Source organism: Choloepus didactylus, chromosome 6, assembly GCF_015220235.1.
Source record: "Choloepus didactylus isolate mChoDid1 chromosome 6, mChoDid1.pri, whole genome shotgun sequence".
NCBI classification, from domain to species: Eukaryota; Metazoa; Chordata; class Mammalia; order Pilosa; family Megalonychidae; genus Choloepus; species Choloepus didactylus.
Window position 1 is genome coordinate 3,442,716 of NC_051312.1, and position 25,571 is coordinate 3,468,286.

Here is a 25,571-nt window from a genome sequence, read left to right on the forward strand (position 1 = left end):
CCTCCACCAAGAGGGCCGGGGGACGAGGACGGGGGCAGGGGGAGGAGGTGGGGGTGCAGCCTAAGCCCCTCCCTTGGGCAGGCTGGCGGGGACCACCCTGCTGGCCCAGGCCGCAAACAAGCCCCCTCACTGGCCTGCCCCACCTTGAGCGTCTCCTTCTTGGTGGCCTTGGCCGTGGGGGACACACACTCTCTGTCAGAGCCGTTGCAGAGCCGGTACTCCGCCTGCAAGAGAAGAGACCCAGGTGGGGGGAGGATGGGGTGGGGGTGTGAGGCCCGGGGCCACCGAGGGCAGGGACAGGGGCAGGCGGAATGGCTGCGGGCCAAGGGGAGGAGCAGAGCGGCACCCCCACCCTGCCCAGCACCCTCTGTCCAGGGCTGGGGGTGGGGAGAAGGGAGCGAGCGGAAGGTTGCAGAGAGCATGTAAGGGTGGGGGTTCACGGCCAGCCCCATCAGGCCCTGTGCTGGGCCTGTGGCAATGAGATGGGGCCGCCCCTCCTGGGAGCTGGGGGGATTGCTGTGGAAAAATAAAGGGACAGATGGGGTGCTCAGGGCTGGAAGGAAACACAGGGGGTTCCAGGGGACAGGGCTGAATTCTGACCATGGGTGGCAGCCCGTGAGAGGGATGGAGCTTGCAGAAAGAGGAGCTCGGAGAAGGCTCTCAGCTGGGTTTCCAAGACCATGCCATGTCCACACAAAAGCACGGCATCCCCCCAGACCTTGTCTGCCCCCACAGGGCTTGGGGGCAGGTCTACATTTGAGCCACAACCATGCGTCCAGCCTCTGAGCAGGGGCGAGCTGACAAGTGCCCCAGAAGGCTCCCACGCTGGTCCCCTGGGAGCTGCCCACCGAGGGTCAAGCGCGGGCCCGCTGGGCAGCCACATGGGCCGAGAGCAGCAAGCCAAGTGTGCTGTGCTGGGAGGGACCGTGACCCTTTCACAGACGGGAAGCTGAGACCCGAGGGTGGGGTGGGGCTGGGGCACTAGTCAGAACAAACAGCCAGGACCTGGGGTTCTGGACTGTGTCCTGCCAAATCCCATCAAATCCCAAATTCTGCCCACTGCCAGTCTCTTCACGGCCTGTGAGCTAAGAACGGTCTGTACATTTTTAAGTAGGTGAAAAGAAAATCAAAGGAAGAATACTATTTCACGGCACATGAAAATTATATGGGATTCAAAATGTCCACAAATACAGCTTTGTTGGGGCACGGCCAGCCTGTCCGGGAATGTTCTGCACAGAGAGGCTCAGGTGCCTGCCCAAGGTCACACAGCTTGAGGGCACCAACCGCACTCTCTTTGCCAAGTGCGATTGCTCCAGATGGTGGGAAGAAAGAGACATGGACAGGACATCAGGGGTCCTCTGGATGGGGGTCAGGGAGGGCCGCCCTGCAGGGAGACTGAGCTGAGGCAGGAGGTGAGGCGGGGGCTACTGGGGGGCACGGGCTGAGGACGAGGCACCCCAAGCTCCCCTCCTGGGCTCCCCTGGGTGTGGCCCCTCCCCAGGCTCCTAACTTTGTAAAGCTTTTCCTGTTATCTGGCCGCCCTGCTCCTCCCTTGAGGCCCTCAAGCCACCTCCTGGGAAGGAGGACCCCTCCGTCCACCCAGCTGCATCAGACTCGGGGACACGCGCCTGCCCTGGGCCCGTCCAGCGCCTTCTGCCACAACAACCACACGGACGCTTCTGTGGCCATCTGCTGCCTGTCGTGAGTGCCCGCTGTGGACTGGCTACATCCAGCACCAGCCCGGCCAGCAGCAGGGCTCAGAAACCATATGAATCAGTGAATGAGTGAATGAATGAAACCTACAGCCCAGCCACCCAGCCATGTGCCAAAGGCACAGCCCTTGCTTTAGGATCTAGGGAAGAGGGAAGGGGGTGGTGGGAGCAGGGGCCTGGGTGGGGGGTGGAGCAGACACCCCAGACCCCCTAAGCCCTCCTGCTCCTCACACGTCAAGGCACGTGCAATACGGGGTGTCCTTAGAAAATAAGAACTACTGTTCAGAACTGTCCGGAAACATGCAACCTATAACAGGAAATACTTTAAAAATGTAACCTAGAGTTTGAAGCTATTACTTCAAAGCAGCCCCTTAAGAATTTGGGACATGAGCAGAGCTTTCCTATCCACCCCGCCCCCCCCATAACCTTATGGCTCCCTGACGAGCTGTCGATTTCCTTTGGGATCCGTCTTCCACACTGGAACGTACGTCTTCTCGGTATCCCTCCCCGAAAGCAGGGTGTTACACACAGAAGGTGCTCGGAACTCATTACTGAATCGACTCTAAAGTTTGAACCAAGTGGGGGTCTTTCTGACAATGTATGTTTTATTAGGTTGTGGAAGGACGTGGCCATGTTTTCAATATTTTTATGCAATAAACTTGTATCTTTAAAAAATAGTATTAGTGAGGGCGTGCTAAATTGAAAAATAATAGCCGGCCTGCTGCACCCGCAGCAGCCCTGGGGCCCGAGGGTGGGTGCGCAGGCGCTGAAGGGGTCAGCCCAAAGCTCTGGCCTTTTCTTCTCCCAGGGCCAACAAAGGGACAGACCACTAACTCCTTGCCCGACAGACGAGGAGATGGGGTCCTGGAGGAGCAGGGCTGCTGCCCAGGTCGCCTGGGGGCAGGTGGCTGGGGCAGGGAGAGAACTGCCCTCTAAGCCCCGCTGCCTGTGACCGTGTCCTCAGCACCAGGCCTGCTCCGGCCTGGACCTGTGGCTTCCCTGGCGTGAGAGCCGCCGGGGGTGGGAGGCCAAAGCCCCGCACCTGAGGCCCTGGGCCCCCCGTCCCTGGGCCCGAGGTCCCGCCAGGAGGGGCCTGGCCGGGGTTGTAGCCAGGGTGCATGGAATTGTCCAGAACCCAGTGTTGCCCTGGGGAGGGCGTCCCTGGCTCCTGGGGGTGGATTCCTCACAGCAGAGGCCACAGGTCTCCTCTCACGACGACTTTCTGTCCGTCCGGCAGCCCACACCTTCCCAGAGGCCCCCACCCCCGGGAGCCACGACGCCGGCTCCAAGGAGAACACTGAGAGCTTGGCTGCCCTCCTGGAGTCGCACAGTGTGGGATTCGGAGAAGCTTCCCTGGCACGGGCTGGGGTGGCAGGTGTGGCAGCCCCTCCCCACCTCCAGCTGCTTTCTGCTGCTGACCCCGGCCCGGGCTCCTGCCCCTCATGGCTGGGCACTTACCGGAGGCACCTTGGTGGCCGAGCCTGGGGTTGGGGGTCCTTCTTCCTTGGGCGGCATTGGGCCAGCGGGCTCCATGTCCTTCCCTGCAACAGAGCGGCCGGGTGAGGCTCGGGAGGGGCAGGAAGTGGCCCAGGTGGCAGCGGCTGCAGGGTGCTGCCCTGGGGAGATCCAATCAATCGCGGGCGGCGGGTGTCGCCTCAAGGAGGAGCTGGGGGGGACGGGGGACTGTGATCTCTGGGACAAACAGGGAGGAGGCCCTGGGCTGGTCCTCCAGGGCTGTGTAAAGCCAGCCCCACAGTTCTCAGACGCAGAATGTGGCACTCATTCCCACCCTTATGGATGGAAAGGTGTGGACCCCGGAGTGCCAGGACCCCAGACTCGGTCATGAGCAGTAGCCAGACTCAATCCTGGGGAAAAGGCTTCCCCTTCCCTGCCTGTTTCAAAGCCGGGTGCCAAAAGCTCTGGCGTTTGGGGTCCTCGGAGCCGGTGGGGTGCGGCAGGAGGAAGGAGGGGATGGGGCAGAGCAGGCCCGAGCCCCCCGGGGCTGTGTTGGCCACTTCCTGTGGCTCCGCGCACAGACGATTTTCTGCCCGGGCCTGGTGCTGGGAAGTGGTTACAGCCGGGGGCGGCATCTGTCCTGCCAAAGCCACAAGCTGCCAACGCCCTGTGCCCAGCTGGGCGGCCAGGCTGGGTGCGGGGGGACAGAACCCGCTGGAAGGCCCCAGGGTTCTGCAGACCCCCTTCCCCGGGAGCCGTGGGAAAGGGCTGGGCGGCGGTGGGGACCCTGAGGCTCTCTCCAGAACAGCCAGCGTGTGGCCCTGAGGAAGTGGCTCTGACCTGGGGCCCTGGTCACCGTCACGGCTCACGTGGAGGGTGTGGGGATCGGGGGTTCACCCGGGGCCAGGAAAGGCCCTGGATGGCGGCCCCAGAGGTCGCAGGGCACCCCTGCTGCCAGCCGGAGCGGGGACACCTGTGGTGAGGGAGCCCCTCCCAGCCTCTGCTTCCCCACCACAAAGCCCCCCACCCACACGGGCACTGCCTCCTGGGCTGGGGGAGCAGGTGGAGGCTGAGTGCTTGCCCCTTCCTCCTGAGGGGGACGCCGTTCTGGGAAGCTGCACCCCTACTCCTCGGAGAGCCCCTCAGCCCGGTGCCCTGCACCCTGGGCCAGCCACTCCGCCGAGTGGAGCCCACCCTTCCCTGTGCCCTGTCCCCGAGGGTGCAGCGCAGGCTGGGACCGGGTGGGCACAGGGCAGAGGGCTGTCCCTTCAGGACCAAGCCCCCACCCCCTGCATCGAGTTCCTGCGACTCTGGGCCTCAGTTTCCCCATCTCACTGATGAGAGTTTGGATGGGATGGTCTCTGTGGGCCTTCCAGGTCCCAGCCTGAATGTCACCCTGACACAGGGTGGGCCTGGGTCCCTCCCGCCCCCAGGGCAGCAGAGAGAGAGAATCCTGGCTTGGGGGTGGGTGGGGCAGGGAGGCCGGCTCCTCTTTCCTCACCGTGGGCAGGCAGGGAAGGAGGCCAGGCCGGGGTGGAACCTCCCAGGGGGCACCAGGAAGGAAGGCACAATCGCCGGCTGGAGGAGAGCCCGGCTCCGACCCTGCCAGGGAGGGAAGGTGGAGGGCTCGGGGAGGGGACATGGGTGGGTCGGGGTGGCCGTGTGTGCCCGGTGAGCTCAGCACGAGGAGGGCCTGGCCCCAGGGCTCGGTGGGCATCGTTGCTGGGAGAAGAGACTCACTATCCCCATTTTACAGATGGGGAAACTGAGGCCCAGACTCATGTAGCTGGACCAGGACTCAGGTTGGCCACCCCCAAGCTGCCCCCCAATGGCTGGATGGGGGACACCCCCCTCAATCTTGCCAGTCAACGGAATCTACAGGACCCTGAGGGGCAAGCCCCGGAGACCATCCCGAATCTGGGGCCTCACTGCTGTGCAAAACTCTTTGCTCCCTGCAGCTGCACGGCAGCCCACGCTGGGTGGGCGACCCCGGCCAGGCCGCCGTCCGCGCGGACCCGGAGCCGGCACTGACCTGGGCTGAGGGGGTACAGCTCACTCTCGCCACTGAAGAGCAGGTTCCGGCTGAGCTTCCGGGGCTCCGCCTTCTGGGGGGTGGAGGACGGGGGGCACAGGGAGAAGCGGCGGCGCAGGAAGGCCTCCTCCTTCATGGCGTGGGCGCTGGGGGGCTTCTGGAAGGAAGGACACGCAGGTCACGCCCAGGCCAAGATCAGGGCAGTGCTGTGGGGCCTCGTCTGGGCGCCACCCGCCGGGGAGGGGCCCCCAAGCTCAGGCAGGGGCCCAGCGGTGGGAGCACCTCAGTCCACGGCTGGGAGGCCTGAGGGTCAGCGGCTGACCTGGGGTGGGGGCTGACCCGAGCCTGGCCCGTCCACTCCCAGAGCGAGTCCAACCCCCGCCTCCCCAAACCCCTTCGGCACCCCTCTCCCACCTAGTTCTGTTGCTTGTCACCAAGGGGACCTGGACCTGGGGACAAAGCTCAGGTGTGCTCTGAGCCAGGGGCACCTGAAGTCACGTGGTGGCCCAGGTACCACCTCAGATGGAAGGGCTCCTCCCACGTCCAGGAAACAGCCCATGCCTCGCTGCCGGCCTGCCACCGTCCACACCCCGCACCCGGCACCTGCCCACCTGGGTTTCGCTGTTGGTTTAGGAGCTGTGTCTTCCCTCCTCCCCAGACCGAGGCCACAGGCAAGAGGGGGTTCACAGCCCTGCCCCAAACGGGGAGAACAACTCGGCCCACAGTCGCCTGCCCGGCCTCCGTGGGTGACAACCCCGCCCCACCAGGGCCCCCCATACTGGAGACCAGTGAGTGAGGCTCCGGGAGCCGAGGGGTGTCGGGGTGGGGCGTGGACAGGGCGGAGATCTGCCCCCCTTCTGTATTCCCCGCGCTCCCTCGGAGGATGCCCCCACAAAGGCCCCTGCCCAATTTCTCCCCAGGCCCGGGGCTGCTGCCCGCCGCCTCCTAGGCTGGCCAGTGCCCAGTGCAAGACAGAGGCTCACTTTCCCCGTGGCCCTGGGCTCCCTGGCAGGTGCCTTTCTTTCTCGCCGTGCCTCAGGGTGGGTGGGTGGTGCTCCTGGGCTGAGCAGGGTGGCCCGGGCTGTTGGTGGTCCTGGGGGCTTCTGTGCCTCCTGCCCAGGGGTGTCGGCGTAAGGGGCCCCCAGGTGCAGCCTGCTGGGCTGGGGACCCTGGCTCTCCTTTCCCCATCACCCACAGGACTGCAGCCATGCTTGTTACCTTGGCCATCTTACGGACGGGGAAACTGTGTTCAGGGCTCTGCGGGACTTTTGCCCAGACTCACACGGCTAATGACGGCCGGTGTCTGACTTGGGCCAAACTGGACTAATTCTACCACCTGAGGCCTGAGCTCTGCCCTCTTCACTAGCCGCTGGGAAACAAGGGGCGGGGGCTTTGCCCTCCAAGCCCTGATGAGCACACACCACCTGCCCGGGAGCTGGCACCGTGGGCAGCCACGGTGACTCAGACATGATCCTGCCCTTGGGGACCCACGGGGGGACAGGCCGCCCCTGCAGAGTGACGAGGCGTGAAGACTCAGGTACTGTGGGAATGCGGAGTGGGCAGGGCAGGGAGGGCTTCCCTCACCTGGGCCTCACGTCCTTTAGGGGTGGAGTCTGGCCGACGTGGGGCAGGTGGAGGGACGCTGGTCCCCAGAGGTTATGCTGGCTCAAGGCTCAGCCTCAGCTCCATCTGCTGTCTGCCCTGGCGCCACCCGGGCTCAGGTGGGGAGTGCATGGAGGTTGCTGGCTGTCTTCCTTCTCAGATCCGACCACACGCGTTCTCCTAGCACAGCCACCGACCAGTGGGACCCGTTGGTCTGTGAGCTCCACCTCCGTTCATCTACTCACCCTCCTCCCTGCCTTCTTCCAGCCATCACTCCCCCATCCACCCATCCATCCTCCCAACTTCTTGTCTATCCATCCAGCATCCATGCATCCAACCATTTTTCCATCATCTCTCCATCCATGTACCCACCCACCATCCACCCATCCACCCTCCCAACTTCCTGTCCATCCACCCATCATCCATCCATCCATCCTCCGAACCATCCATCCTCCCAACCATACTCCCGTCCATTCAGCCATCCATCTCCCATTCATCCACCCACTCTCTCATCTATCCATTCATCTACCCATTCATCCATCCGTCCATCCATCTGTCTGTCCAACCTCCCATCCACTCACCTACCCATTTATTCAACCATCCACCCTCTCACCCATCCATCTATCCATCCACTTTCTTCCTACCTGCCTACCTGTCCATCACTCCTCCATCCCATTCCCCATCTACTACTCGTCTAGCCATCCATCCATACATGTATCTTTCTAGCCAGCGAGCTCATCAGCCTGATCTCCCCCTTCCCTTCCCTTCCCCCTTCCCTCCCATTCACCCAACAAACACAGACATCAGAGGTGAGAATTCCAGTCACCTAACAGCTGGTATAGAACCGACACCCCCCAATGAGAACGGGGGTCTGTCAGCAAGACGGATGCGTGCAGTGAACACCTGCTCTGCATGCCGACACCCCCAGACCAGTGCACGTGGGGCCTTGCAAACCGCCCCTGACCGGCCGAGACCAGACGCCAGCGGGTCTCACTCAGGCAGGGCCTCCCGGTCCCCAGAGCCGCCCCGAGGCCCCCAGCCCCCTGGGCATGAGGACCACCCCTCCCCGGGCTGCGGCTCGCTGGGGCCTCCTGAGTGCCAGGCTCTGTCCTACGCGGTCTCGGCCGGTGATCTTTGGTCACCTCAAAGGTAATCTCAGATCACGTCACCCCTACGGCTCCTCACTGCATTTAGAAGAAAACCCGAACTCAGTTTCCCCATCCGAGTGTTTAAAGCCCTCCACGCCCCTCGCCCGCTTCTCCGACCTCAAACCCCACCGCCCCCGTTCCGGCCACACTGGCCTCCTTTACGCTGCTCGAGAACGCTGACGTGTTCCCGCTAGGCGCGTGCCCTCCCGCTTCTCCCCGCGCGGAATGCGCTTGCCCAGCGGAAACGCCACTTCTCCAAGGGGCCACGTCCCACACCTCGCAGGGCTCAGTCTCCACGCAGCCCTCAGTCTTCTGGGGGGCTCTCTTTTTTATCTTTGTTTCCTTGTTAACTCCCTTCTCCCCACTAGGATGCAAGTGCTAGGGGTGCGGGGACGGTGTCTATGTCATTCACGGCTGAACCCCCAGCCCCTGAGTCAGGGACAGGCAGCAAATTATTGCATTTTATTTTATTTCAGAGTTCCAAACACCCCGTACCACTGAGCAACACTTCCCCTTTGCCCGGCCCCTGGTAACCTGCAGTCGACTCTTGTCTCCACGAATTTGCCACTCCTGGATGTTTCACGCACGTGGAATCGCATAGCATTTGTCCTTCTGTTTCTGGTTTATTTACTCAGCATCGTGTCATCAAGAGCAGGGACCAGGGTCTGAGTCCATCTCACGGCTGAGAAATGTTCCACTGGGCGGACATACCACGTCCTGTTTGCCCCGTCCACCTGCCGACGGGCACTCGGGTGGCTGCCCGGTTCTCCCCTCTGGAGCACGGAAGCTGCCCCCAGTCGGCTCTGTCCCAGGGCCCCCGTGGGCCTCGGGGAGATGCCCTGGTCAGTGAATCCCCCCAGGGCTGGCCAAGAGCAGGGGCTGCTGCGCGAGTGGGGCGCCCGCCGGCCAGGAGAGGCTGCGTCTGAGCATGAGCTGGCTCGCGAGCTCCCTCTTCCTCCCCCAGACACCCACCTTCAGGCTAGAACAACGGGACCCTTGTAGGAAAGGTTGTCGGTGCTTCATCGGGGCCGCGTGGGTGGGACCGTGGCCGGACGCCACCAGGCCTCTGTGAGGGGCGGCCGCAGCCTCCGCCCCGCTCTGGGGACCGCTGAGGCCCTGAGAAGGAGGCAGCAGGATCTGGGGCTCGCTTCGGCCCCTCTGCCCGGGTGGAAGTGGTGGGGACGGCCGTGAGCAGCTGCCTCATCACCACGCAGAGGTTTGGGACCAGACTCAGGGAGGAGGGTCCAGCCCACCTCTCACGGCTGTGACCTCTGCTGGCCACGTCCGCCCTGAGCCTCTCTGCACAGAGGGGGCAGACTGTGGGCTCCGGGCGGGCCCAGGGGGAGCCACTGAGGCCCAGGACGACCTGATGGGTTGGGCAAGGGCCCCGGGGAGGGCACTGGCTACGGGTTACAGGACAGCAGCCACCTGTCAACACCACACTCTCGCATCCTTGAAACTCACTAAGATCACAAGGCAGGTGGCCCCGAGGAGAGAGAGCCCCAGGCCCTGAGAGAACCCCTGCCCCAGCCGGCTCAGGATGGTCCCGCAGCCCCCTCCCCGAGAGCAGACGCCAGGCTCCCGCCCCCGGGGCTCCCATCTATGGGTGGGCGTGTGCTTCGGTGTGTGGGAGCCGGGCCCTGGGGTCTCTGCGGCCCACCCACGGCGTGTGCTTGGGTTGTCAGGGGCTCACGGAGCTGGGGTCTTCCCAGGCCGGGGGAGCAGAGCTCATCACACCATTTTAAAGAGGGACAAACGAGTCCCAAGAGGGGAAAGGACTGGTCTCAGCTCTGGGGCTCAAGCCACGCCCGGGTCCCTCAAGGCTGCACAGTTTCAGGACCCAAGTTCCCGGGGCACTTTGGAGAAGGCCAAGGGCAGGGCCAGGGGCAGAACCCAGAGGGAAGGGTCTCTGGTGTGGAGGGGGTGGGGGCAGAGGCCCTCCCCCGCCCGCGAGGTCCTGGAGCAGGGGCCCTGTGGAAAGGGGCAGGAAGCCGCACCCCCCAGGGCTCAGGAAGGCGCCCGGCTTTCTCCACTGAGTCAGACGTCATGTGCCTGAGGGGCCGGCCCGGCCGCGCCCACCCCGCCCACACCGCCCCGGGCCACCAGCTCCCCGGGAGCCGAGCACTCTCCCCACCCCCCAGTTCCAGGAAGCCCCGGCCGCGGAGGCTGGGTCCGAGAGGGGTGCATTCTTGGTCCCCGCAGCCCGGCCTGACGCCACCGTGTCCCACCCAGCCCCTGCCCCACCCCTGCCCCACCCCTGCCCCATGAAAGGGGAATCTGATTTCCATTTACGGACCGCAGCCCGCAGCCAGCGTCTCTGAGGCTGCGGCCCGGGTGGGGCTGGGGGTGGGGAGACGGGGTTGAGGGTCTGCAGGGGAGGCAGGGCCTGCTGAGGTCTGGGACCCCTCCCCACCCCGGACCCGCCCAGCCCCGGGGACAGGGCAAAGACGCGCTGACTCTGAGCCCTTCCATACACTGAGGTCTGGGACCCTGGGGACAAAGCACCCCTGCTTCCAGAAGGGATGTCCCGAAGGCCCCCGACAAGCCTGGGGGGACCCCTCCTGGGGTGCCACCCCCATGAGATACCGCAGGCCTGGCCTGGCGCCGGGGGTGGCTGAGGAGCAGCTGGGCTGGGCCCTCCAGGGGACGCAGGTGGAGCGCTGGGCGCAGCACGTCTCCCCCCGAGGCCGCGCTTGTTTCTGCCCGCTGCTCCTCTCCCTAACTCCCGGGTGGGCAGGAAACCTGGGCAAGCGCACCCGAGGGGAACAAGGGGGGGCCACCCGCCAGCCTCACCTTCTCTAGCTCCTCCCCAGCAGGGCGGGGCCGCGGCCCCAGGGGTGGGGTGGGGGTCAGTGCTGACCCGAGGGGAGCCCGGGGCCCCAGCCAGCCTGCACCTCCAGCCCCAGGCCTGCCACCCCGCCACTGCGATGAGGGGGTGTCGGGCAGTGGGCCCAAGGCTGGTGCTGCATGGGTCCGAGAGCCACCTGGCTATGGCCAGCAGGCCCGGGGGGCGGCGGGGCAGGAGGGGCGGCCGGGAGGGCTGTGTAGGGTGGGGAGGGAAACAGAGCCCCCAGGCCAGGGTGGGTGAGGATGAGGGGGTGGGGGTGGGGGGCCCTCGGGAGCAGGCCAGGAGGAGCCCCTCAGAGGGGTGGGGGCGTGGGGACTGGGCGAGCTGAGGGTCCATCGCCAGCCCGGGCACCCAGCTCTGCCCGCAGGTGTTCAGGGGCGGAACGGGGGCAGATGGAGAAACAAGACGTGGTCCCGCCGCACAATGGGGTACTATCTGGCCACAGAAAGGAATGGAGTTCTCATGCCTGAGACGACGTGGGTGGACCCTGAAACCACGCGGAGGGAGAGAAGCCAGTCCCGGGAGGCCATGGGTTGTCTGATTCCATCACCACGAAACGTCCAGAACGGAAATCCCAGACACTGCAGGGACCAGGCTCTGGGGCTCAGCCGGGGGTGGGCGAGGGCCTTGCTCCCCAACCCCCAGGCCCTTCCCTGGCACTGCCCCCCAAGCCTGCAGACAGAGGGGTCCGACAAGAGCACGCGTCCCAGGTTCTGCCCCAGCCCCAGGCCAGCAATGCAGGGAGGGCACAGGCAGGGGTGCACCGAGCAGCACCTGCCAGGGGTCTCCCCTGGAGAGCAGCTGGCCACGGCCCCCTGCATGGTGATCACCGTGCTGGGCCACATTAACAAAGGATAAGCTCTCAGAAGGAAGGAGGGGACAGTTGCAACAGTCGTGGTCAGACGGCTGCGTTCAGCTCTAAGTGTGTGGACAAGGTCGGCTGTGGGACTGTCCTTTGAGGGTTCAGGGCAGTGCCACCCCTGCAAGTGGCACGCTGTGTTCCCTCCTGCAACCCTCAGGGGCTGCATGGGTGGGAGCACAGCCTGCGAGGGGCTCACGGCAAGCTCGGAGATGCTCTCCCCGGGGTCCAGGTTGCCTCTGGGACAGGGAGGTGCTGAGCCCCCATCCCAGGTGGAGCTGGCAAACCCTACACCCCTCAGAGCATGAGCTGCGGGGTGGTGGGCTCATCAATGCAACCGGAAGTTTCCAAGAAGACCCAGTGGCCTGGCCTCCTGCACCCTGGAAGCGAGAGGTCTGGTGGCTTTCCCAAGGGCCTTCTGTCTCCCACAGAGATCTCAGGTCACAGACCGAGGGCGGGACCATGTGCGGGAAGAGCTCCCTCTTTACTCCCCCTCCTCTTGGGACACCCCCTGCCCCTGACCCCAACAGCCCAGCCCTGCAGGGCCCCTGGCGCGGAGCCAGCTGAGCTGGAATTGGGTCCGATGTCCTGAGGACCAGCCATCCGACACCCTGACCACAGCTGAGCTGAAACACTGGGGACATGGATGGAGGTGGGCCTGCCCCCTTCGTTGGCTGAGACACTGAGGCATGCACGTGTCAGGGCCGCTGAGCCTGCGCAGCGCCGGGGACCCCACAGAGCATCGGGGAGCTCAGCCCAACTGGAGGGAGCAGTGCCCATGGCCTCCACCTCCCTCCCACGCCAGGCCCCGCTGACCCTGGGACGGTTCTGCATCCAGGACAGTCGGGTGGCCAGTGACCCACCCTGCTCTCCACTGCCAGGCTAGAGAGGACACAAACATGACTATTTTCTTTGTAGAAAAGATGGCAGTCCGGCACGGGGCCCTGGGAGCCGACACAGTGGGAGAGCAGCCCCATCAGTGCCTTGTGTGGAGAGACCCTGAAAACACGGCACCAAACCACAGAAGTAAAACCGTGCATCCACCCCGCTTTCCTCCCAGGACCCCAGCCCTGCACCCTGCCTCAGGAGGTAGCACTGTTAGCCTCTCCCTGGACTGGGAGAGCAGCAGAGCACAGAGAGGCTAAGGAAGCTGCCCAAGGTAGCACAGCCCCTGGGTGGAAGTGGAGCTGCTCCCGGGCATATGTTGTTGGGGACTGTGTGTCACTTGAATGCAACGCTGCTCTCTCCTTGCTATAATCACTGAGGGCAGCACGGGGGGCTGGGCTGAGAGCACAGTGCTGCCCAGGGAAGACTGGCCAGGGCACTGCTCCGTGCCTCGGTTTCCCCATCTGTCAGTGGACTGGTGAAAGCACCAGCTCATAGGGCTGCTATGACGATGAACTAGGAGCGAGCTCTTGGGGGGTTTAGAACGCGGTGTGTGACTGCCTGCTGAAACATGTGTACTGTTATTATTTTGGTGCTGAGTGAGAACCTGGACTCTCAGGAGATATGGGCGGGCTGTGGGTCCCCAGGAAGGCTGACTGCCAGGGGAAGCTGGTGTGCCCACCTCTCCAAGAAGCTGCCCACTGAGAAACCAAAGCCCTTCCACAGGATGAGGCTGAGGGGTCTCCAGATTGAGTTCGGGAGATCGGAGGGAATGCAGGGCCAGGGTCTCCAAGGAACCACGAGACACGAAGGTCTCCAGGGGTCTGGTCAGGCCCCTCCAAGGTGGTCTCAGGGTGACCGTCTCCCACGCTCCTTTCCCTGCCCCGTGTGCTGGGGAGGGCCCTTAGCCGGGTCTGCCTGTCATAGTGGCCAGTGGTGACGGCCTCCCCGCTGGACGCCACACCCTGGAGGGCAGGGCCGAGGGTGCTCCGTCTGCGCATCGGAGCACGCTGCACGTGGAAGGCTTTCCGCAAATGTGTGCTGAGCCGAACCAAAAACGCGATCTGCAAAGGGCCAGCCCCCAGAACAGGAGCAAATAGCTGCAAATCACTTATCTGAGAAGAGTTTAATATCCAGAACATATAAAGAATTCCTCCGATAAAAAACGAAAAAGATAAACAATCCATGAAAAAAGAGGCCAGGGACTTCTCTAAAGAAGATACACAAATGGCCGAGAGGCACATGGAAGATGCTCAACATCGTTAGCCGCCAGGGAAATGCAAATCGAAACGGCGAGGACAGACCATCTCCCGGCCTGGCCGCAGATGCACCTCCGAGGCCAGCACCCACAGCCTCGGAGGAGGTGACATCTGGGGTTCGTCCACGGGGACCCTCTCATCCTTCCTCTTCTGCATGGCGGAGGCCCGGGGCTTGCGGAAAGAACATCAGCAGAGGAGGAGGAGAAGAGCAGGCTGTTTGTGGCTGGGGTCCCGGGCTCTCCAGGGACCCTGCGGTGCGCTGTCACTAAATGTCCTGGGGGCTCCCTCTGCTGCCGCGGTGAGAGCTCCCAGGCTGCGGGGGCTGCAGGTGCATCGCTGAGGAGGCTGCTCCCCAACCCCCCCCCCGGGCCAAGTGGGGTCAGCTGCACTTCCCGGGGGGTTCCAGGAAGCCTCCACCAAGACTGGGTTTCCACCCTCAGATCCACCGTCTTTTGGCTCCAGGGAAATCAGAACTTCCTATGAAAAGCTCCCTGTAGAGTCAGGAGACCCTGAGGCCTCCCGGGGGGACGGGAAGGATGAGGCCACAGATGGCTGAGGGAGGCCCCCGCCTGGCCCAGGACAGGTGAGATGCAGGTGTTGGCCTCTGGGGCCCCCCACTTCCCGCAGGACTTCCGGGTGGCTCAGGAAGGGTCGAAGCTGCGAGTGGGAACCCCCGGGGCCAGCGCCGCTCAGGGACATCTTCCCGGCCGCCCGCTGCTCCGGCCACCGCTCGCGATGACAGAGGTTCCCGTGTCCACGTGTGGCCTCCGCGGTGTGGGGAGCAGGGACCGGGACCCCCACAAAGCGCAGTGGGGCTGGCGGGGCCAGGTGGGGTGTGTGCCACGTGCACGCTCACTAACCCTAAGTGTGAGTTCACGCACACACCAGGGCCCACGAAGCCCTTTCACTGCCAGAAGAACACACCCAGGAGAGCTGTCCCTGGGCTGGACTGAAGGACGGAGGACTGACGATGCTGAAGCCGCAGGGCTGGAGCAGCCCGGCTCCCAAGGGGCAGGGGCTGAGGGTCCACGAGCAGCAGGGAGGGGCCTGGGGTCCAACCGCCCGGGTCCTCCTTCTCCAGGAGCCGGAGACCCTCAGCTGTTGCACACACTTGCCACCCTCACCCCGGCTGCTCACACGCTCGTCCTCCCACCCTGGCTGCCCACACACACGCCGCATTCATTCCCACTCCCACCCCAGCCTCACTGAGATGCTGTCTGCTCCCTGCGCCTCCCGGGCTGGCTGGTCTCCGGCCCAGGCCACTGCCCTGGGGGCCCCTGCCCCGTATCTACCATTCTACGCTGTCCCTGCCCCCCTCAGTGCACCCCCAGCACCCCACATGGGAGGGGCCAGTGAATGTCTCCTGGGGGACTCCGAGTGGGGTGTGTATACATGAGGCGTTCAATTACAGACTGAGAGAACCGACAAGTGACTGGAGGTGGAAGGAACTTGCTCTCTCACCTTCAGAGCGGCTCTGGGCGGCCCAAGTGCACATGCGGGTGTCACGGCAGCTGTCGAGGGGCTGCGGAGTTCCCGCCCCCACCGGCACCCCTGAGGGGCCACCCCGGGACTTGCCAGGCGGGGAGGGTGTCAGGCTCCTTCCGGAGCCTTCCCCACGGCCTTCTGCCATCTACGCCGACGGGCTCGGCCCATGGACCCTGGAACTGGAGTCCCCCTGGGGTGCTGGATGTGCACCTCGGGGAGCCCCTGCCCCGACCTGTCCCCACATTCCCAGGCACCTCCCTGCCAGCCGCTATGAAGGCAGAGTGACGAGGGGGGTCAGCAGGATGCCGGCAGGGAGGGTATTTTAGGCAGCTGTGCAGAGATGAGACGCAGCGACGCTGGGGTTTGCTTCAAGTCGGGGGGCAAGTGTGCGTGGGGGTGACACCGTCCCCTCTGCTTTTGTATATATTTGCCATTTCTCATAATAAAAAGAAAAAAAAAAGGAGAAGCTGAGAGCTTTCTCTTAAAGGCAGGAAGTCAACGTGGAGAAGAAAATGTCAATAAAGCAAAAGGAGTTTGAAAGGAAAAAGTGGGAGAAGTCACCTAATGCGGGAGCTACGTCTTCCCAGAGGAGACCATGGGTTTAAAAAGGGTCAAGAGCCGAGGCCCCGAGGGTGGGTGAAAAGGTGACAGCTAGCGGGGATGCCTCAGACAGCGAGAAGCAAAGGAGCATCGTGAGGTTAAAAAGGCAGAAGAGTAGGGCACTCAGGATGCAGCACTGACCGGCGAGCATGAGAGGGCAGAGGGGCCGCCTGGCCGCTGCCGAGGGTCCTGGGGGCTGGCACGGTCCCCGAGGGGCGGGCTGTGGCCTCCCGAGAGCCCGGACCCCGCGGCCCGGCCCGGCCTCCTCACCGGGGCCCACCCAGAGGCCACCTCCTCTCCACCCTCAGGCTCAGGTCACCTCCCCGGCCTCCAGGCCTGCGCCTCAGCCGCCGTCTCCAGGGACCCCCGGGTGGTAATCGGGGCACCCGGCTGACCAGGTCGATGTCCACAAGAGACCCCCGAGGCCTCCCTCAGGCGGGGAGACTCCCTCCTCCAAGCGCTGCGCCTGCTGGGGAGCCTGGGAGGGCGTGACCGCCTGGGGGCACGTAGGGGCTCCGGGTCCTGCAGCCACCCCTCGGTTCTCGTCCTCCTGCCCGTCCTCTCTGCCATGAGAAAGAGACTCCCCCAGCCTCCTGCAGTGCATGGCACCCCCAGGCGCCCATGGAGGGGCAGCCGACATTCCTGCAGAGGGCACCCCACAGGGGCTCAGGACCCCTGCCCAGCTCTGCTCCACGGTCTTCTGTGAGTGCACTTGGGCCTCATGTTCACCTGAGGAGGCCCCATCGTGACCCCCACTTTACAACCCCAGGACGGGGGGGGACACCATGTGCCCAAAGCCCATGGCCAGCAGTGGCAGAGCCTGACCCCAGCCCCTGGGCCCCCTGCCCCAAGCCCCTCAGCTCTGAGTCTTTGGGTCCCCCACTGGAGTCCCTGGGCCCCCTGCCCCAAGCCCCTTGGCTCTGACCCCCTGGGACCCTACCCCTGGTCTGTTGCCCTGAGCCCCTCGGCCCCCTGCCTCCAGCACACCAAGACAGGGGCAGACCCCATCCGTGCGTCCCTCCTTTTTGGACGTCAGAACGGCCCACCCTGAGTGACGTGCTGACAGGCGGTCTCCGTGCCAGGCCACACACGAGGCACCTCGGGGGGCGCGACGGGCAGCTGCGGCCACAGCCGAGAGTGTTCCACGTGCCCAGCGTGGGCCATCCACAGCGAGGGGCGCGCATCCCCTTCCACCTGGACCACGCCCCTCACCAGAGGCAGGCACACCGACTCACAGACACACAGACAGACACACAGGCAGCAACTCGGGGTGCCCCAGGCCATCTGGACCCAATCAGAGTCTGTTTCCCCCAAGTGTCACTCTTGCTCCAAGGGAGCTGCTGCAGAAACAGGGAGGGGCCCGCCGGACACACAGCTTCCAGCACAGAGAGGAGCTGGGGGCACCCAGGGACCCGCCCGCTGCTCCTTGGCCCCGGAGGAAGGGGACGGCGCTTCTTCAGGGCGGCTCTCGTGACAGGCTGCTCTTCAGAGCCCAGGTCACCCGTCGGGTGCTGTCACAGCCATCGCCTCCCGGGCGCTGGGACCTGGCCAAGGACTTTGCAGCCCAGGCGGAGGAGCCCGGGGCCCCCGAGGGCGGGAAGAGGACCCAGGCAGGTCCAATGCCCAGGCCAGGCTGGCCTCCAGCAGGAGGTCACCCGAGGGTCCACCCCAGCTCACCCCCGCCAGGCTGGGTGCCCCGGGCGGCTCCTGGCCCCTCCAGCGGCCTCGGAGTTCTCATCTGTAAAGGGAGGTGGCACCTGACAGACAGGTAAGCGCGGCCCCCGTCATGTCCCCACTGCTCGGCCAGGCTTGGGTGGGTCTCGGGCCTTGGGTGGCCCCTGTGCTCCCTGGGCAGCACCTCCGGCTGGGCCAGCAGAGCCTGATCTGACGTCTCCCGGGACTCACAGGTTTTCTGTGCTGCTGCTGCCCCATCCCGGGTCCAGAGCTGGAGAGGAAAAGCCTGTATCGGAAGCAAGAGGTCCCTCCCTTCTCAGGCCCCACAGGTGACCGGGCAGATGCCAGCCTGTCCTGAGGAGGGGTCTCTGCCACTGCTGTGATGGGCGCCGTCTTGGGGCCCCCTCTGTCCATGCCCGGGGAGACGGCAGCTCTCCGAGCCCCTGGGACCGGCGGCTGAAGCCCTCCTTCCTCTACAGCCAGCCTCGAAAAGTGATCATCCCTGAGGTTCCCCGAGATGTGGGGGGACAGAAGGTGTTGCCGGGCAGGCAGGGGCATCGGAGAACGTCACGGCCTTTCCAGCTCTCTCTGCAGCCCCTGATGCCGTCCAGGGAGGCCTTTACCTGGCTCTGTTGCCCACCCACCCCGGATTTGCAGAGCTGGGTGGCCTAGGTGCAGAGTCTCGAGCAGGGAGTCATGAGGCAGCGACTCCAGTTGAGTCACTGCCTCACGCTCGCTGCGCGTATTTTTAGAGTCACCTCCTATTTATTACAAGCCATGCTGATTTTCCAATTGCATTTACTTTGGTAAAAATAAGCATTGATTTAAAGGACCGTGTTTCAGAATAACACGCTAGGTGGTGTGTGGCCACAGCAAAACTCCCGAAGGTGGTTTGTGAATGTGGGGAAGCCGTTCAGAAAATTCCAGAAGCTGCTCAGGGTCCGGGGCCCCTCCCTGCCCAGGGGCCCCCATGCTTCCCACAACTAACGCAGAGACCAGGGTTCAGTTTCCACAGCCCCCCTTCTCAGGTGCCCCCACTCAATAGCAGCAGTGTGGTCCGTGGGCCTAGTGAAAAATAGATCTTTTATTATAAAATAAAATGTAGTTCAGAAGCCAGGGGATGTTCCAGTTTATATGTTCTATTTAGGAACATTCTGAAGCTGCTGCTCAGGTCAACACCCAGAGCTGCCCAGCAGCCCCAGAAGCCCCTCCGTGTCCATCCCTGCCAGGCCCCGGACCCCACCTGACCAGCCACCCTCCGGCTCCCGGGCACCTCCTCTGTGCTCTCGTCCAAGGGCCTCCCTGGAGCCCGTGGTCAAGTGCTCCCCACTTGAAAACGTGGGCCCTCTGAGCCCTCTCAGCCTGCAGTGTCCCCCTCCCTCATTTTCCTTACACTGAGGGGAACTGGGGTGTTGACCCTGAGGGTTTTATGGGCTTTTGGTCCAGCCTGAGCGCTGCCCTGCAAGGTCCAGCTCTGGTCCTGTATCTAAGGGGCACGACGGCTTGCCCTGAGCGTGAACAGACGCCTATAAAACACCCGGACGATCGCGTGTCTGAGTGTGCGCTCGGCACACACTGGCCAGTGCTGACAACCGTAACGGCCTGTGGCGGTCTGGAGGTGTGTGCAGCCCAGAAAATCATGTTCTTAAATCTAATCCTACCCTGTGGTGTGGACCCACGGTAAGGAGAAGCTTTAGACGAGGCTACTCCATTTAAGGGGAGCTCGGGATGCGTCTTAGCCCTATTACTAGAGGCCCCTATGAACAGGATGAAGACAGAGAGAGAGAGAGAGAGCCAGGGAAGCAAGAAGCAGAAAGCAACAAAACCCGGAAGAGAGGCAGAGGCCGGCAGATGCCACCACGGGCCTGGCGGTGTGGCGGAGGAGCCCGGGATGGCCGGCAGGCGGTCTCCAGGAAGAAAGCGTCACTTTGATGATGCCTTGATTTGGACATTTTCTGGCCCCAAATGTAAGTGAATAACCCCCTCCCTCCCCTTTTAAAGCCAACCCATTTCCTGGTATATTTGCTTTAAGCCGCCTGGGAAACTGAAACAGGCCATAGCAGACTCTGAACAAGAATGCAGTGCACAGTCAGGAACATAAAATGAACAAAAGACTCCCGGCAGCTGGACTAACGCCCGTAAAAATCCACGCGCGAGGCTGGGTCCTCTCTCCCCGACCCACCTCTTCCCCCTTTAGGACCCGCTCCCTCTCGGGGCACGTGTTTCTCACCGTCTCCTTCACCTGGCCCCTCGGATGAGGGCTTTAAAGGAGGAAGTGGTAACTGACGACACGTCCCACAGGAAGTTTGAGGAAGAGCACTTTGGGGACAGTGGTCTCGTGGGCGCCAGGGCCCTCTGGGGCCTCGAGTCTTGGCCCAGCACCATGAGGGGAGGCCGTGGGGCGAGCACGCTTAAGTCCCAGCCCAGGGCCCTCCCAGTGGGTGACCCGGCAGCTCCCGCAACCTCCCCGAGCCTGGGTGTCCCCCCGTGAGACAGGGATAGAACAGGAGGGTGGTTGGAGGGACTGAAGGGGGAGGTCACTCAAAGAGCCTCCAGTGGGTGTTGTTCATTAATAAAATGACTGTTGCAGTTGCCCCGTCACCAGGAAGAGGGAAAGGACTTCTAATTTATACTTCAGGCCGCAAGGAGGGTGCAACGCGTTTTGTGAAGATTTCTACCGAGGGTGGCGAATGTCCTTTAAGTTCCGATGCTGCCCTTACGGCCTGAGGAAGAGGGTCCCCGAAGCCACACGCTCCCCCGGGTCCCTCCTGCTCGGGCCAGCTGGGGCCTGGGAGGCAGCACGGCCCTGGACGCCAGCACCGCGGCCGTGCCCGGGTCGAGGGCAAGGCTGCCTGGCCTCCAGGCGGCGGTGAGCTGGCACCGCGGGGCGGACAGGCACACACCGGGGACAGTGTGATCCCTGTGCGTTTGAGATTTACAAATAAATGGAAACGCAGACACAGTTTAGCAATAACATGCACAGCAGAGAATGGCTGTTTGTTAAGCCATTTGTTAACAGCCATTTGTTAAACTGCAATGTAAAGACCAACGGCAGGGGCAGCTGTGGTGCAGGGCTGGTGGATGCCGGGGCCAGAGAGACTCCTCGAAACGATGTCCGCCCTGCCTACTTGGAAGTCTTTCCTTCCTCCCCTTTCCCCTCCTTGTGGAGTTCTCCGCAGTGTTCTGGTGGTAGAGGTTCCATACATATGAGGCCCAGGTAAAGCCAATCCCACCTGGGCATCCCTGCAGTGCACCCTCTGACCTCCCTAAACTGCATCTACTACCATCAGCTGGTATCAGCATCTACTGTCATCTTTATGTGCTGCACACTGCCTGGCCCAGGGATGCCCATGGCGGGCATGGCGTCAAGTCTGTGGGATGGCGTCTGCCAGCCACAGGAGCAGGGGAACTCGGGGTGGGAGGGATCCCCACGTCTTAGTGTCTTCAGGCTGCTGTAACCAAGCACCACAACTGGGGTGGCTTAAAACAGAAACTTACTGTCCCACAGTTCCAGGCCAGAAGTCAAAAACAAGGTGTGGCCAGCCGTGCTCCCTCAGGGGCTCCGGGGAGGCTCCCTTCTGCCTCCTCCGGCTTCAGGCAGTTACCAGCCACCCTTGGCGTCCCTTGGCCTCCCTCGGCACGTGGCCGTCTCCCCCGTGTGGGCTTGTTGTCCCCTCTCCGCTTCGTAGAGGGGCACCCCTCATTTCAGATCAGGACTTGCCCTACTCCAGTCTGGCCTCATCCCGACTCGATTACACCTTCAAAGACCCCAGTTCCAAGCCAGGCCGCATTCCCGGGAGGGGGGTTAGGACTTGGGCGTCTTTTGGGGGCCACCACCCAGGCCACAGCACCCCGCGAGCCCCACGTTCTACGGCACGGAGGACACAGAACGCATCACACACGGTTCTTGAAGATGGGGCTGCGAGTGGGAAAGTCAGTGAGTGCTACAACAAACGCCCGCCGGGGCCAGCACCCTTCCCTCCACCCGCCCTGGAAGGAAACGCCCCGTTTGGTTTCCAAAAGGACCCCCGGGGTGGGGAGCACTGGATGGGAGAGCTAGAACATCCTCTGGCCCTCAGACCAGGGACAGACAGACGGATGCACGGCGGGCGGGCTGGCCAGCGAGCTGCAGAGCGTGGGTGAACGGGGGAGGTGCTGGCCCTTCCCCACCCTGCAGGGGGTGGCTCAGAGGCACCCGGAAGGACGGCCAGGGCTCTGCTCTGCTCTCGGTCACCGAGTCAAAGGCACAGGGTGCAAGCCTTTAAAGCTCCATTCAGGGTCCTGGGCATCTGACACACTTGCCGAGTGGACATGAAACAGTCAAGACACCAGTGAGTGAAATCCAGGAACATTTCCACGCATTTGTGGTTCCAAAAGACTCTACTCAAATCAATACCTTATTCCACGTAAAGCAGAACCCTAGCTGGGGGTCCGCCCATGATCGCCCCGGCTGCACATAAAAAGCCCCCCGAGGTGGACAGGTCAGCGCCTGGCGTCCGCTTGGGAGAAGGGAACGTCTGCCCCGCTGCACCCAGGGGGAGGGACGCCCTGCACGGCCAACGTGGGCTCAGATCCTGCCCCCAGCACCCCGCACAGTGGCTGGGCAGTGCCTTGGTGTCACCCGGGACCGCAGCCCCGTCGCCAGCCCCCAGCTCCCCTCGACTCCTGGGGTCTCAGGCTTTAATTAACTACATCTGTTGGACACTGAGAGACCCCCAGGGACTCCGGCGAGTGGTGGCGTATCTGAAGGCAGAGACGGGAGGCGAGAAAGATTTCTGCAGCGGAGGGTTCGAGTGCTGAGACCTAACCGGACGGCAGAGGCGGCGGGGGTCCCCGAAGCCGGGAGGGTCGGCGGACTTGGTACAGCGCTCGTCCTGTCTCCAAGCCCGTCCGGGAGATGAAGCGCCTGCCCCCCACCCCCCACCTCCAGGTGCGAGATGTTCTGCTCCTTAGAGGGCTTGGCTGGGAAATTCAGTGGAGGGTGGGCTGGCGCGTCCAGTCGGGCAGCGGTGGGCACACCCTTGGACCCCAGAACCCCACTCCCAGGCAAACGAGCTCCCACGCATGCCCCAGGAGACGCGGCACACGCACGATCGTGCCACAGCTGGGAACAGGGATAAAATGGAAACAACCCGCAATCCCCTCCACAGGAGAATGGAAATAAATTGGGACTTATTTACACAAAGCAAGGAAAATGAACCACGAATCATTTCTCGTAGCAACACAGAAAAAGAGAATTTGCAATAGGCTACGTACAGCAGTTTCTGCAGATTCCCAGTAGCTCTAAAATTGTTAAAAATCAGAAAGGACACGGACAGAATATTAGCAGTTGTATAACGCTGTCAAACCAGCCCGACAGGCTGGCGTTTGTTTATAGATTCATCCATATATAGTAAAAGCAGAAGAACGGGCCTGGGAACGTGGACTTGGAAATCCAGGCCTGGGGAAGGAGAGAGACGGAGAGGCCTGGGTGGGTTTTCTGGGAGCTTCCCCAGCTCTGTAACTTAACTTAAAATAATCTGAAGCAAAGAGAGCCTGAGGTGAAGACCTGGATAAAGCTGGGGTGGGTTCCACTGCTTTGCATCATTCCTGTGTTTAAACTTCTGGAATAATTACTCATTAGTAAGTTCTAATTGATAACGATGAGATACCCTCTCTGCTCTGAGAGGCTGGGGCAGGGGCCAAGCTGCCTTCTGGCTTCGATGTGACCCCCCGGCCTGCAGCTGGTGCCGGCTTTGAGCAGATTCCGTGCTTTGGTCACATCCTCGTGGCACCCCGAGGCAGGTGCCATGTCGGCCCCTTTTACAGATGGGGTAAATGAGGCCCAGGTGGGGAGGGCCCCCAGGTAGCGAGGTGTCAGCGCACAGTTTCCCACCCTTGTTCTCAGCCCACGCGCTCGGCATCCCCGAGGTCCGATGGGGCACCCCTCCAGTCCCCCACGGCTCCACAAGGGAGCCAGCAATCGGCCAGCCTCAGGGCAGAAAGAAGTATCCCAAGCAAACATGCAGCCACACTCACAACCCCATGAAGAGAAGCAGGGGACACTACTGCCCCGAGCAAGGGGGGAGGCTGGGTGTGGCCAGTGCCCAGATCCACTGGGGCTGTGGCCAGTGGCAGGGTGACCCCAGCCGACAGAGGCAAGAAGAGGGGCAGGTGAGGGATGGGGTCCCCTTGAAGGGACAGAGGCTTCTGCAGAGAAGGTGAGGGGACAGAGCAGGCCCGGGGGGAGCTGAGCCAGTGCCCAGGGCTGAGTTCCCCTAATGGCCGGTTACTGCCTCCCTGCCAAGAGCCAGATACTGCCGGGGGTGCAGCAGACAGAGCTGGGGCAGGAGGGCATTCCAGGCACAGGAGCAGCAGGTGAAAAGACAGAGGTGCAGGCAACAGAAAGTTCCGGGGCTCCATGTCCGAGGTCATGCTGCAGAGCAAGCCCTGCCCCCCTGGGTCAGGAGTGAGGGGACCACGCTGCCACCTCCCCCTTCAATTCCTCGTCACAATCAGAGAGAGCCCCAGGCAATCCTGGAGTGCAGAGGCCCGGGCACCAGCTGGTGGTGGGCACCCAGCGACGGTGAGGGACAGCGATGCTGGGTCACGGCAGGCACGGCTGCGTGTGGGGACCGGCTCGGCCTCAGGCCCGGACCCCTGGTGGCACGGAGCGCGGCAGCCGCCCGCCTGTTCTTAGCAGCACAGATGGGCAGTGCCCAGACGGTCCCTCAGGAAGCCAACAAGAAACAGAGAACCCCTCTGTCTGTCCTGGGCGGCCTCCACACCAGCCCACCTGCCAGCTCAGCAAAGATGACACACCCAGATGGCACCAGTGACCAAGCCTGGCTCCCGGGGGCTTCAGCTGAACCCTGACGGTTCTGGATCACGGTGTTATCTTCTTACAGACCCCAAGGTCTCCTAGCCTTGGGCTGTGACCCTTGCTGGGGGCCTGTGTTTCGCCGCAGGCGCCAGGCTAAGAGTGGAAACCCACCATGTGGTGCCTGAGTGGAGGAGGCTCCCCCCAAAGCCGAGGGTTAGAGGGGCTGGAGCGAGGGTGGGGAGCTGGGGCAGCTCGGCCGTCCACTCCAGTGCAGTCTGCCGCCACCCGGGGCCTGCAACTGACGCTCGGAGGTTAAACCAGGCAGTGGGCTTGGAGGAACCCTGGAAACATCTCTAGGGTTATGTGGGTGGGTGAGGGAGGAGGGAGAAAAGAGAGCAGAGGCTTCTAATCACTCTGCCTCGTGGCTTCAAACTGTACAAAAATTACTGGAAACTCTTCAATATGAAGCTTGACTTGCATCTTGAAGCTATCAAACAGCTCAACAGCAGGGCTGGGGTTGGGGTCCCCCTGGAGAGCCCCGTCCAGCCCCCAGGTCAGGAGCAGGGGTCTGTGGCCATCCACATTCCCTAAAACAACTGTCCCGGCGTCACCTGTACACACAAGCCTGGGAACCCCAACAGTTGAGGGGAGCCCCAGAGGTCAGGAATGGGTGCCTCGGGATGGCTGCCCACCGTCTGCAGGTTACAGGAGGGAAACTAAGGCCTGGGAGGGGCACAGTGACCTGTCCCGCCCTGGGGCCCTGGGGTTGCCCCTCAGCCGCAGCCCACCTATGGGGGGAGGGGAGGGGAGGGTGGCTGGGGGAGGAGTTTGCATCCTGAGCCCAGACAAGGGAAAACAAGGACCAAGGGCCCAGCGCCCCTGCCCTGCAGCACCCCGGATGTCCCACTGCACATCTGGCCTTGGGCAAATAAGGAGTTCTGGCTCCCAACCAACAGGCTTGCTGTGCAGGGACTCGGGGAGCGGGGAGAGGGAGTGGGGACCCTCTGCTCTCGGCCAGGTGGGGGGTGGTCGCCCTGGTCTGCTCCACCTTGCGAGGTCGCATGCCAGCCTCCCGGCGTGACAGGTGGAGGAGCGCAGCTGCAAGGGCTGGGCCGTGCTCCAGGGCTGGCTGCTCCCCAGGGGCTCCCTGCACCCTCACGGCTGGTGGGGGGGACAGGTGGGCTCCTGCAAGAAGCAGCTCAGGGTGGCA

At 63.2% G+C, this 25,571-nt stretch overlaps 1 protein-coding gene across 4 annotated transcripts in view; it reads right to left on the reverse strand.

Annotated features, from left to right (window-relative positions):
- OSBPL5 (oxysterol binding protein like 5) overlaps positions 1 to 25,571 on the reverse strand; it is a 64,053-nt gene that overhangs the window by 32,743 nt on the left and 5,739 nt on the right. For all 4 annotated transcript variants that reach the window (XM_037838804.1, XM_037838802.1, XM_037838805.1 and 1 more), the window contains exons 2-4: positions 5,200 to 5,356; positions 3,171 to 3,253; positions 144 to 224 (exon numbers count right to left, since the gene is read on the reverse strand). In XM_037838804.1, coding sequence (XP_037694732.1) covers positions 144 to 224; positions 3,171 to 3,253; positions 5,200 to 5,335 — 300 coding nt within the window. In that variant the 5' untranslated portion in view covers positions 5,336 to 5,356. The remainder of the gene's footprint in view (positions 1 to 143; positions 225 to 3,170; positions 3,254 to 5,199; positions 5,357 to 25,571) is intronic.